This window comes from Aotus nancymaae, unplaced genomic scaffold (assembly GCF_030222135.1).
Source record: "Aotus nancymaae isolate 86718 unplaced genomic scaffold, 86718_ANA_hifiasm-v0.15.2.pri h1tg000062l, whole genome shotgun sequence".
In the NCBI taxonomy this organism is placed as follows: Eukaryota; Metazoa; Chordata; class Mammalia; order Primates; family Aotidae; genus Aotus; species Aotus nancymaae.
The window spans coordinates 37,571,364-37,584,173 of record NW_026988476.1 but is presented as its reverse complement, the minus strand read 5'-3'; the positions used below and the strand labels follow the sequence as shown (position 1 = coordinate 37,584,173).

At 39.3% G+C, this 12,810-nt stretch overlaps 1 protein-coding gene across 4 annotated transcripts in view; it reads right to left on the bottom strand.

Annotated features, from left to right (window-relative positions):
• Window positions 1-12,810, bottom strand: part of SLC12A1 (solute carrier family 12 member 1) — a 100,333-nt gene that overhangs the window by 62,087 nt on the left and 25,436 nt on the right. For all 4 annotated transcript variants that reach the window (XM_064365638.1, XM_064365639.1, XM_064365640.1 and 1 more), the window contains 4 exons: window positions 12,383-12,494; window positions 10,269-10,396; window positions 3,964-4,048; window positions 763-914 (listed from right to left, as the gene is read on the bottom strand). In XM_064365638.1, coding sequence (XP_064221708.1) covers window positions 763-914; window positions 3,964-4,048; window positions 10,269-10,396; window positions 12,383-12,494 — 477 coding nt within the window. The remainder of the gene's footprint in view (window positions 1-762; window positions 915-3,963; window positions 4,049-10,268; window positions 10,397-12,382; window positions 12,495-12,810) is intronic.

The window sequence follows — 12,810 nt, the reverse complement described above, 5'->3', positions numbered from 1 at the left end:
CTCAACCTAGATGCCCATCAATGGTGGATTGTACAAAGAAAATGTGATACATATACACCATGGAATACTACAGACATAAAAAGAAAATCATGTCCCTCGCAGCAACATGGATGCAGCTAAAGGCCATTATCCTAAGCAAACTAACACAGGAACAGGAAACCAAATACCACATGTTCTCACTTATAAGTGGGAGCTAAACACTGAGTACTCATGAACATAAAGTGGCAACGAGACACTGGAGACAGAGGATGGCAAAGGTTGAAAACTAGCTATTGAGTGCTATGCTTAGTACCTGGGTGAACTACTCACAGTGAACAGAGGCTACCTGCTTTCATATCCCCAAATCTCAGCATCACACAATACACTCATGTAACAAACTGCACATATAGGATACTCCTTGAATCTAGAAAAAGACTAAAATTATAAAAGAAAGAAATACATTCCAAGTGCTAACTAATCTAAGTTCCTTTCCACCATGAAATCTTGCACAACTGATTGGAAGACACATAGTGCCAGGAGATGACCTCTCCCTGGTGATGCAATTCATACGAATGCCTATTATCTCCCCACCACAGTTAGTGTAACTATAAGATTTGTTACCGCACAATGCCTGTATGATTCCTTTCCCTCCCATATGAGTCATTCCTTGCTGGATTCTTGTCAGTCAAAAATCAATCTGTTGCAGATTATTAAGTCTTACTCTATAAGACATTCTAAAACTGAAAATAATAGCAATGAACATTTCAAAATTTTGCTTCAAACCTGGAAATTGTTCATCAGCCCATACTGACATGGTTCATGTCGACATCTTGAGAAGTCATAGCCCAACCCACATGCTGCAGAACCATTGCAGTTCATCCCAGAAATGATGGTGTCATTCACGTTCCCGGTGGCATCTCGGACCACACAGGCCCCTGTGGAAAAAACCGTGGCTTGTTATTTCTTTATAAGGTTCTGGTCCCTTAGGGTTTTCTTCTGAAAACATAGTTTACTTTGAGTCTGAACAGGTCCATTTCATAGCCTCTGTTCACTGTGACTAATTCTTGGTAACTGGAGGCTCCCATCTGCTGAGTTCCGGGGTTTCTTGTTTTCTGTAACAGGCTGCCATTTCAACTGCCTCGTGTGACTTAGATTTGAGTGGTAAGAGACTTGGGAGTTGACACTGAGTCTTAATTTATGATCTCTTAAAACTTGTATGGCAGTGCTTTGTACATAATACCTGCTCAATACATATGTCTGGCTTAGTACTACCGACTGGATATTTTTCAAGTAGAAGGATTTATTTCCTCATCTGCAAGAGAAGCAAGGGGTGGCATTATAGAATTCTATTATAGCAATTAAGAGAACGCAGCCCTTATTTCCAACTAATGATACTCCTTGCATAATTTATAAAACAGAGTTACAGTTCTACATTATATGCAATTTTAATGGTTTAAACAATAAAGAAATGGTTTAGGACAAAATATTCAGATTTCCTAGGAAATGGTAAAATAATATTGATCAAATACCTTTCTCAGTTGATCTATTCCATTATTTTCATACATTTGAATATATGTTATTTTCTATTATAAGAATTCTATGATGAACATCTTTGTGCATAAGCTTTTTCTTCTAGGATAGACTCTTAAAATGGTATTGTGGCCATTTAAAAGACACTTGATATATATTATAATCACTTTTACTCTTCTGCTCACCAGTCCTTATTGTGCTCACACAGCCTTAATGTGAATAAAGCTTTCCCTTATAATTTTTTCTAACTAATCTTTGCCATTATGTATTTGATAGGATTTTTGAAATATATGAATATATGTGTAAAGAATATGTAAACTTTTCTGAACTACATGAAGGATAGATACTTTACAAACTAAATATCAACCAATAAAACTGCTTGTTTTTCAAACTCTACCCAGGGTGGGTTCTCATGCCTTGCTAATACCTTTAAGACAGGTCCCAGTGACAGGAATGAATGGGATTCCTTAATCTTAGCCATGAAATCTACATTCTTTGAATTTGGGAGACTTAAAAAAAATCAGAGAATATTCTATTTGAAAGAGCCATTTAAAATAATCCTTGCAGGGATCCTTTTTATCAGAGTCCTGAGAGGTAGCCTGCCCGCCTCTACTTGAATGCTGGAAATCATGGATGTTGATTACAAAGTCAAACTGTTCGTTCATATTTTACATGTTTGCATTGTTCATTTATGTTGAACTGAATTCTGTGAATCATGTATTTTAACCTCTCCATAACAGATCTCTCAAAATTCCCGTGAAGCCAGGCCACGAGCCATTATTTGTACTAATGACAGGACATTCGCTCCATGACTATCCTCCTATGCTGGGAAGGTGTAGAAATGCTTATTTTTCTACCCATTAGGGGCAAAACCAGAAACTCTGAAATCAGATCTATAAGTTTACTCATTCGCTCACTTTAACTGCAGTAAAAAAGAAAACCACTTGAGATATTTAACTTTAGTGGTTTCAGTATCATTTAAAAATGTGATTACCTAAAGCAATGAAACAAAAAAATCTCTGTACATGTAACTAAACTTGGACATGCCCCAGCAATATATCTATCTATCTATCTATCTATCTATCTATCTATCTATCTATCTATCTATCTATCTATCTATCTAGCTGTCTGTCTGTCTGTCTGTCTGTCTATCTAGCTAGCTGTCTGTCTGTCTATCTGTCTGTCTATCTGTCTATCTATCTATCTATCTATCTATCTATCTATCTATCTGTCTATTTATTTTTGACTCATGGTCTCAGTCTGTGCCCAGGCTGGAGTGCAGTGGTGTGATCACAGCTCACTGCACCCTTGACCTTCCAGACTTAAGCAATCCTCCCACCTCACCCTTCCGAGTAGTTGGGACCAGAGACATATGCCACCATTCCTGGCTATTTTTTAAATTTTTTGTAGGGCTGGGGTTTCACTGTGTTGCCCAGGCTAGTCTTGAACTCCTGGGCTTAAGCAATCCTCTGGCCTCAGCCTCCCAAATTAGTGGGATTACAGGCACGAGCTACTGTGCCCAGCCCCAACAATACTTTTAACAAAGTTATCAAATTTCCTCAGATTAGAGACAGTGAGATCAGGAAGGATTTATGTTCAGTTTTTGCTTTTATCTCCAGAAACCAATTGTAGGTACATGCAGCTTCTCAATTTCTCCTACAGTAAGCGGAAGAGGACTGGGATGTGCCCTTTGGCTTCCACAGTGGTCCAGCCTGGAGCTGTTTTCCCTATTGCACACAAAAGATGGTTTTCTTCTCTAAATGTTGGGAAACCACATTTCTTCCTCTCCTACTATGGCAAAAGTAGGAGGCAGCCCCTGACCAGGAGGAGGTACGGCTGCAGGCAGCAGGTGGAACCCAAGTCATCCTCAGGAACAGCTGATGAGCACACATATTTTCTGTTCACTGAACAAGGTAGGGGCTGGCTGCCCATACTGCTAGCAGCTGGGTCTTGTTCTGATTTTCTGCCAATTGGTGACAGTGACATTTCCATATTAGGGATAGCAGTGCAAGGATGAGACACAGTCACAAATTCCACATCTTTCATACTTCCCTCAGGCTGTTTTTAAGTTTAAATGGTTTTGTTTTTCACTTCTTTTCTCTATTCTGTTTCTCTCCTGCCTCCTAGAACAAAGGAAGTGTATGCTGGAAGTGGTAGCCTCCTTAGTAGTGGGATTATAATCAAGGATAGTAAAATGGGACCCTCTTTGTGTTCAGGTGGAATGACAACCTGATTAGCTTTATGCAAGCCCTGACCCAGAGATGCCTGTATTACAGCTTAATTGCATTCAAATCCCTAAAGCATCCAAACCATTAACATTAAGGTACCAAGAAGGAATTAAAATTGATGCCTTAAAAAAAACTTTGTATTTATGTTCCACTGAAAGCCCACTAGACGTGAATAACTGGACCCCTCATGATTCTGACATTCTTTCACTAGAGACGTACCACTTACCTACACAAATTGCAACCCCTAAGTAGGCAACAGTGGTGATGAAAATGGCCAGCATGGTTCCTCTGGGGATGGCATCCTGGGGATCCTTTAAAAGAATAATGTGGAGGTAGAAGAATACAGAGCAGAATAAGAACCATAGATCACTTGGAGTTATTTTTATATTTTCAGATTTTTAGGCTACCCTTCCTGAGGCAAGTTCTAAGAAAAGATAAAACCAATGGTAAGTTGATGGGCTTGAGTTTTATTATGGACAAAAACAAGGTGTACAGAGTGAATAAAGAAACCTGTAAAATTTTCAGCTGAACAGAAGAGATCTCTAACTGTCCAGAAGGAAGTTTCTATAGAAAAATATAGTAGGTAGTTCACTCGCCAAGGCCTCATCCTTCTCTTTATCTCCTATGAATTTCATTTAGATGTATCATGTCTTGAAGTTGTAGGGGAAAATATAAAAACATATCTGGCATGTTGATGATATCTCTGTGTGTGTTTGTTTTATACTGAGCATAAGCTTGCCTTTAAAAAAATTACTTTTGACTAAGCAAAATTACTAAATTCTTCAATCCCTTAAATTCCCTATTTGGAATCTAGTTCAGAAATATCTACAATGGGAGATATTTAATTTTCATAAGCAGGCATAAAGAAAGAGGCAAATTCAAGCTTATACTAGAAAATGGGCTTTTCTCTTGCTTGTAAGTGTACATACATTCACTGAGTTGAGTTCACATCACATTTAATTCACCATTTTATATCCTATTTGGGGGGGCTAAATCATAGCAAATCAATTTTCAGTAGCATATTGAACTGTATTCAACTTATTAGGAATTATTACATAGAAATTTTAATATTTTCACTTATGCAGGACAGTGCCTGGCATATAGCAGGAGTCAATAAATATTGAATTGAAGAAGGACAATCTCAGCAGGCATGAGTCCCCCACACCAGAGCATGTTAGATTCATCAATACAAATAAGCAATCAATACAGTCAAACAAAGTTTGTGTTTGAAAAAGAAAACTTAAATATGCTGAACAATCCATCAAAAAGGTCACGCATAGTGAATGTAGACGCAACTTGACAACTGGAAGCCACAACTGAATCAAGCAAACCTGCCCCACATGGCAGTAAGTCAGCTCTATGGAACCACTCTGTGATCATTAATTCCTTCCCCTTCTTCTAGGAATATCTGCACCACGGTTTGTTCTGAGACATAAATACCCACTCTCTTCCTTCCAAACTATTGTTGCCAGTGTGGCAGGTATATGCAATGGGGCAGCACACAGAAGGAAAAAGAAGGCGATCATGCTGAGATGGGACCAATTGAATCCCCCAATTCATGTTATGTTCCAAAATTTACTTTGTTGATGAATTTCTTGAGATCTGAGTAAAATGTAAAGGACTGACAGTGGGAAGAATGAAAAAATATATATATATAGCATATTTTATATATATATATATATATATATGGATAAGAGATGTGAAGATGGAAGGCAGTTTGGTACCTAAAACATGAAAACTTAGTTTTTGCCAAGGTGCTGTGGCTCACGTCTGTAATCCCAGCACTTTGGGAGGCCAAGGTGGACAGACCACCTCAGGCCAGGAGTTCGAGACCAGCCTGGCCAACATGGCGAAACCCCATCTCTACTAAAAATACAAAATTAGCTGCATGTGGTGGTGCATGCCTGTAATCCCGGCTGCTTGGTAGGCTGAGGCACAAGAATCACTTGAACTTCAAGGTGGAGGTTGCAGTGAGCTGAGATCGTGCCACTGCATTCTAGCCTGGGTGACAGAGAGAGATGCCGTCTCAAAACAAACAAACACACCAAAAACTTAGCTTTTATTTGAATCTATCTGCTACAAGCTCTGAAATGACTTAACAGGAGTCACATGAGAATTCATCATGACTCTAAGACTGATTTTATTTATTTATTTGTTTGTTTGAGACAGGTTCTTACTCCGTTGCCCAGGAAGGAGAACAGTGGCTCAAGCAAGGTTTACTGCAGCCTCAACCTTCCTGTGCTCAAGTGATCCTCCCACCTCAGCCTCCAAAGTAGCTGGGATGATAGGTGCACACCACCATGCCCAACTATTTCTTTTTGTATTTTGTAGAGACAGTTTTGTCATGTTGTTCAGGCTGGTCTCAAGCAATTGCCCACCTTTGTCTTCCAATGTGCTGAGTTTACAAGCAGGGACCACCATGCCCAGCCATTATCCAAAGACATTAACATAGACATCTGGATGCTGATATATTAGTGTATGATCATCTATTCACATTGCCTGGTCTGGTTAGCTTTCCCCTAGATAGGGCTCAGGAGGACTTTGACAAATTATCGGGTTTTCACTTGAAATGTAGTTTCCATCCACAAGCAATAACCCCAAATCTAACCTTACTTTTTTCATTAAATATTATATTTTTCCTCAGGACAGAATACAAGCAATCTATTAGATCCCTGCTTTTTGGGTATATCAATTACATCCTAATTTTGCTTCTCTGAAATCATTTCTTAGCTTTCTTGATTAGACTTGGGTATTTTCTAAATCTTCTCCCAGGTACTTATTTAGAGATTGCCTGTTAGTGCATTATTAGCAAATATAAGATTCTGGAAGGGAGCTTTGTAGCATGCCCTTGAGCCATTGGCAGCCTGAAGTACCTTCCGGAGAGGATTCTGAGGCTGTGAGCAGGGCTCAGGATCCTGCCTACCCTATGGTGTGCAAACAGTCAATGTTTTCTAAATTGAACTGAATCCATCATGTTTTGTTTCTAGTCTCACTTTGAGAGAGAAATAGTATCTACAAGTACGGAAGTTTCCTCCCCATTTCCCAACATATTGTCACCTTCCAGAGCTTAACATGCCTGGACACTCTGGCTTGTGACCATGTTATTACCTCTCAAAGTAGGCTCCTCTCTTGATTTTCATGACTCCGCTGTCTTTTGATTTCTTCTACTTCTTAGCTGTGTCTCTTTTTTCTTCATGGACTCACTTTCTACCATTAATACTTTGAATGTCTGTTTCCCTCAACGCTGCCTCAAACCGCCTCCCTCTTCCCTTTTGCAGATACCTGCATGAACTCACCCATATGCCATGGCTGCCAGTCCTGCCCTAGTTCCTTTCAGAGCTCCAGACTCATAAATCCAGCTACCCACTCACTAGACATCACCATCCCACGTCCCTCTGCCATTTCAACCTCAATGGACAAACATGAGCTTCCTTTTCCTCATCTACTATAATGTGGAATCAATTCTACAGGTACAACCAGCATTAAAAGAATACAATAGAACTGAGGTGAGAATATCAGAAGGCATTGCTTGCAATAAAGCAGAGAACCATTTGGGGAAATTTTTCTAAGTGTGCACTTGGTTGTGATGTATAATGTTTTCTTACTGTGGATCATAGTAAAAAACATTTTTTTTTCTATTTCCTTTCCTAACTTTAACAAAAGCTGACATCTTTGATTCTTGTCCTCTGCATGGCCTTAAATCAGGCCCATGTCATCTCTTGTCCAGACTATTATGATATTCTCTAATTGCTCTTTCTGCCTCCAGTCTTTCTACCTATTATACCCGTTCTCCACCTTCCAATCCACCCTCCACAAGCTGTTAGCAGGTTCTCTCTAAAACGCATATTTAATCATGTTACCCCTTTGTCTAACCTTCTTAGGGTCTCTAGCTAGTTGGGGAATAATATCCAAATTCTACCATCTGTAGTTAAAAGGACCCCTGAGTTCTGTATAGAGTAAAAGTATATAGTATACAGTAGTGTATGTGTTAAAAGTTAAGCTTCATTATAAAATCATAAAAGTATTTTTAAATAAAAAGAATGCAACATTCTACAATAATATTATGACCATATATGCCCTAAAAATCCTAACAGGCCTTTCTTTGTAGTTTTTTACATATGAACTCAAAATCAGAGATTTCTCAGTAGAGGCTGCTAAATAAATAAAAAGTTCTTCACTAACATAACAACCCTAAATCAAGTTAACACTTATTTTGAGAGAGAGGAATTTTAAGTCTTGTCTTTTCAGACAGAAGTAATATTGTCTCTTCTTTGCTTACTCCCAGAGTACCGAGGGCACATAGAAAATTCTTTGTAAGTATGTTTATTAATGTATTGATGAAGGATTACATACCCCACTCTGCACATACGATAATTCTCATTAGTAGCATCTTTCTCAGTGCCTTAAAAAAAATGCCATTCCTTCTGTTCCAAATGTTCCTCCCTTCTTTGTCCTGTTGGCAAACTCCTGTTCATCCCTCAAAATCTGGATTTCTCCTCTTCTGAGGAAACAGGAAATTGTGGCTTCCTCTTTCCTTTGCTCTTGATTGTACTCTCATTTGCTCTAATTCATATAAGGGAAGTGTGTCTCCCCCTTTGACTGTGAGCTCCTTGAGGGAGGGGTGAAGCTCCTTGTTTCCTCAGTACCTGGTATGAACAGGCACTCAGTGAGTGCCAGCTAAGCTGAACTGACTACTAAACATCTGATACAAATTAGTTTTTAGGGGAGTCTAAAGAAAGAACAATAGTCTTTAATTTAAAGGTATGTGTATAGTTTGCAGAAATTTAAATCAATGACTTCTGATACTCTTCCAAAGCTGAGAAAACAGAAGTTCAACATCCACAGCTAAATTTCATGCAGCAGTGATACCACTTGAATCATTTTGAACAAGTTTCTTAACTTTCTGCACTTCAGCATAAAATGTTTATGCCATATTTCTGCTGGAGAATTTACCATAGCACTGTGGCCCCTAACAAAAAATCTAAATGCCTTTATTTATTTACTCAGTATTTATTGAGGCTTTACTAGCTCTGAGGATACAGCAATGAACAAAATCAAAGGCAAAGTCTCTACTTTCATGGAGTTATATTCTAGGGCAAGCACCTCTGGCTCAAGTCCCTCCAACAGCTGTTTCCCTTTGCCTTCAAGGTGATTGAGCCCCATCAGGGTTTCTTCAGTTGAACTGTCAGACACTTCTCACTGTTCCCAGTTTTCTCACGCCTGACTATCCTCTCTGCCTGGAATACTCTATATGTCTTCATCCTTTGCTTTATGTTCAGGTTCAAAGGTTAGTTCCTTGAGAAAATCATCCCTCATTAACTTAACAATTATTTGTTCAGTGTTTTTATCTCACATCTCACTTGGACAATGAATATGGTTTTCATGTATGTATATTTCTTGATGAGTCTTGAAAATATTTCTTGTCTTCCAAAGTTGATCATAAATTTGTTGAGGTAAAACCTGTGTCTTCTACTTTGTGTGGTGTGTGGTAGAAACGGCTTATTGTCCCCTGATATACATCTTCACTTTCCTCCTTTTAATACTAGCATTCCCTAAAATTTTATCTGGCATGTGGCTGCTCAGATAGAGACTACATTTCCCACCCTCCTTTGCAACTAGGTATGGCCACAAGACTAAATTCTGGCCAATGGAATGTCAGCAGGAACAATACGTGCAAGTTGTAGGAATTGCTTGCCCTCTACATGCTTATCCCACTTCCTATGAACTGGAATGCGACCTTGCAGATGTAGGGCAAGCCGCAAAGTAACAATGAAACAAGAGAGGTCATCTGGGTTCCTGTGCTACCTTTTGGAGCAGACCGTTCTTATTCCACTGGATGGCCTATGGGCATGACATAACATAAAATTTTTATTTACATTTTGTTTTTTTAGAGATCAGGGTCTTGCTGTGTTGCCCAGGCTGGCCTCAAACTCCTGGGTTCAAGCAGTCCTCCCACCTCAGCCTCCCAAGTGGCTGGAACTACAGATGTGTGCCACTGTGCCCAACTGAGCTAGATTTTGTACATTAAAATCTGCATCTTTTTTAGGCCACTGTTGCTGGTCCTTTTATAATATTTCCGTAACCTAATTCATACCAGGCTCTTTGCAGTACTTCACACCAAATAATGAGTGGGATGCTTAGTGAAAATGTGATTATTTTCCTTTCCTTTGTTTTGTTTTGTTTTCACTTTTACGGGAATGTTTCATATTCTCATTCATTTGGGTTTAAAAGAGAAAGGGTGGTTCTGGTATTTTTTTTCACTGAACTATACTTATTTGGGGAAAATATGTCACACTATCATACTACTCTGTTCTTCTGATATCACTGAATAAAACTTTTGGAAGAATTATCTGGAATAGAAATCCAAATGTGGCATTAAAAGAGAACGTTTAAATCATCAGGAAATCTTGCAGAAACCTACAGATTGACTCTATAGGGTAATATGGTCACATTTAACCTCTCTAGCTTTTTGTGCTACCCACCAACTGCACCACCATCTCCCAGGACTGCAAAGCAGAGCAAACAACATACCTCCAAATCTCCTGAGATATTGGCACCAGCAAGAATCCCTGTAGCTGCTGGGAAAAAAATGGCAAATACAGAGAAGAAGCCTTCGCCCTTTGTGAAGCGTGGCCCAAAGTTTTCTGCAAATATCGATGCTGCAACATAAATTATAAGAAAATTATCATGTAGACATTTTTCATAGAGTAGGAGATTAAGTTACTGTTGGCTTCGCTAGCTCTAAATGCAAATACATTCCTATGGTCTGGCTCTGTTGCCCAGGCTGGAATGCAATGGTGCAATCTTGGCTCACTGCGACCTCTGCCTCCCGGGTTCAAGCACTTCTCCTGCCTCAGCCTCCCAAGTAGCTGGGATTACAGATGCCCACCACCATGCCTAGCTAATTTTTTTGTATTTTTAGCAGAGATGGGGTTTTGCCATGTTAGCCAGGCTGGTCTCAAACTCCTGACCTCATATGATCCACCTCCCAAAGTGCTGGGATTACAGGAGTGAGCCACAGTGCCCAGTCACATTTCTATAGTCTAAATGCAATGAACTTGAAGATATGGTGTACTCCTGAGGACTTTAGGTTAATATTTGTCAAAAGTCAAAATATGTATCATAAGGTTTTAGATCTCTATGACATAGCTCTGAAAAATCAATTTTTGTGCCAACAGAGATCCAGGCTGCCTGACTTTTTTGCATCTAGAAAAGGTTGAAAGAGGAGAAGATGAAGAATTCTCTCATGACCACCCTGGAATACCCACAATTACACCACCACCCACATCCACACACATCCACAACTACATTCTCACATGCATCAGTACCATAAACAATCAACACACTGGTTTTCTATGCCTTTTTATGTAGTTGAAGAACCTCGTGGGTGCGTCTACTTTACAATTTTGTTACAAATGTACTAATCTTTTTACTCTTCACTTCCAGAGGCTAGGTCTTCGATGCTTATATCAAATCCTCAGTATGGGAGAGTATTATGTTGAGGAGCTTTGTTAATAAAATAATACCATTCCACAGGTTGTCACCAAATTACCCAAACAGAAAGGAAACAACCTAGAAGAACAACAGAAGGAAAAAAGAGAAAAGAGGAGGAAGAAAATGTGGACAAAAAAACCTGGGATGCAAAAATATGAAAAAAGGCTTAAAGAAAAAAATCTGATAGGAGTGCAAAGGAGGGAAAATAATAGAAAGGAAAAGGATGTTAAGATGCAGAGCAAACCGGAAAGTCTTTATGAAGAAAAAGAATCAGGAAGAAAGAGGTATGTGATATCAAAAAAAAACCCAAATACTGACAACTGAGTAAATAATGAAGGGAAAGATTTAAAAACTCAGCAGTGGATTCTTGAGGAAGCTAGAGGGGAAAGGCAGGCGAGAACAGATAGAAGGAGTAAAAGAAAAAGAAGTCAGATTTCATGCTCAGTGACGTTATCACAGGATGCTACACCAGGTAACTCCTACAATCTTTTCTGCCTGAAAACCTCACAGTGATGCTTAACTGGGTAATGCTATGGGAAAGCAAGGTGCAAACAAGTCTCGCAGGAAGAAAGAAATGACTACGTTTGACTTTAGTACTCTGCAGTGGTTGAACAAATTGAGCTGTGTCTCTACTATTTGATAGCAACAACAAAAGATTTACAAAGCACTTTCACATCCACTGTCTGACTCGTTTCTCAAAATTCCCTCAGGAAGTTCTTATTATCGTCCACATTTTCGCAGGAAAATCTGAAACCCAGTCACATTAGGAGTCCAGTCCAGCTGGTAAGTGGCAGTGTTGAGACCCAGCCTTGTGTCTCCTGAATCCAACTCGAGGCTCTTCCCCAGAGAAATTTACTATCCATTTTATCACTAGTTAATTATCACTAGTTCAACTCAGAGATTTGCTGGTTTGAAAGCCTATGGTGTGCCCCAATTTCCTGGTGAAGTACTGGGTTTCAGAAGAGAATGATAGTTTTTGCCTCTCTTATGTTCCCCCAACACACTCGCCATTTCTTTTGGGCTTCCGCACCCACAGGTAGCTTGAGAGGAGAACCAGACATTCCGATGGCTGGGGTTGGGGTGATGGGGATGGTGATGAGGAAGGCAATGGAGAAGCATTTAATGAAAAACAGCCAATGTGTTCCACGTACCTTGGTAATTAAAGAAACCTCTGGACTTTTTCTCATTGTTGGATGGAATGACAGTTCCAATGAAGAAGTTTGCAATAGCAATGAGAAGAATGACCAGAAGAATCACTTGGGCCTGGAATAACAAGGTAAAAGGAAAGCAAATTAGATTTATTTAACAACTTTTTACATAATTATAAAAGTTGTAAGTGTCTACTGCAGAAAGGCTCTATCTGATTATTTCAGTTAAGTCTCTGCTACCTAGAGTAGGTAATATGTGCATCCTTATTAAAATGGCCTCTAAATAGCCTTATTCTACTTGGATGTATACACCTCATTTTGAATGGAGCATGGGTTTGGGCACTTGAAGGTGACATTTCTGTAACATTCTAAGTAGCAGGTGGGTAACTTCCACCATTGTCCCAGGAATGTAAATGAAGCCAAAAGTTTTA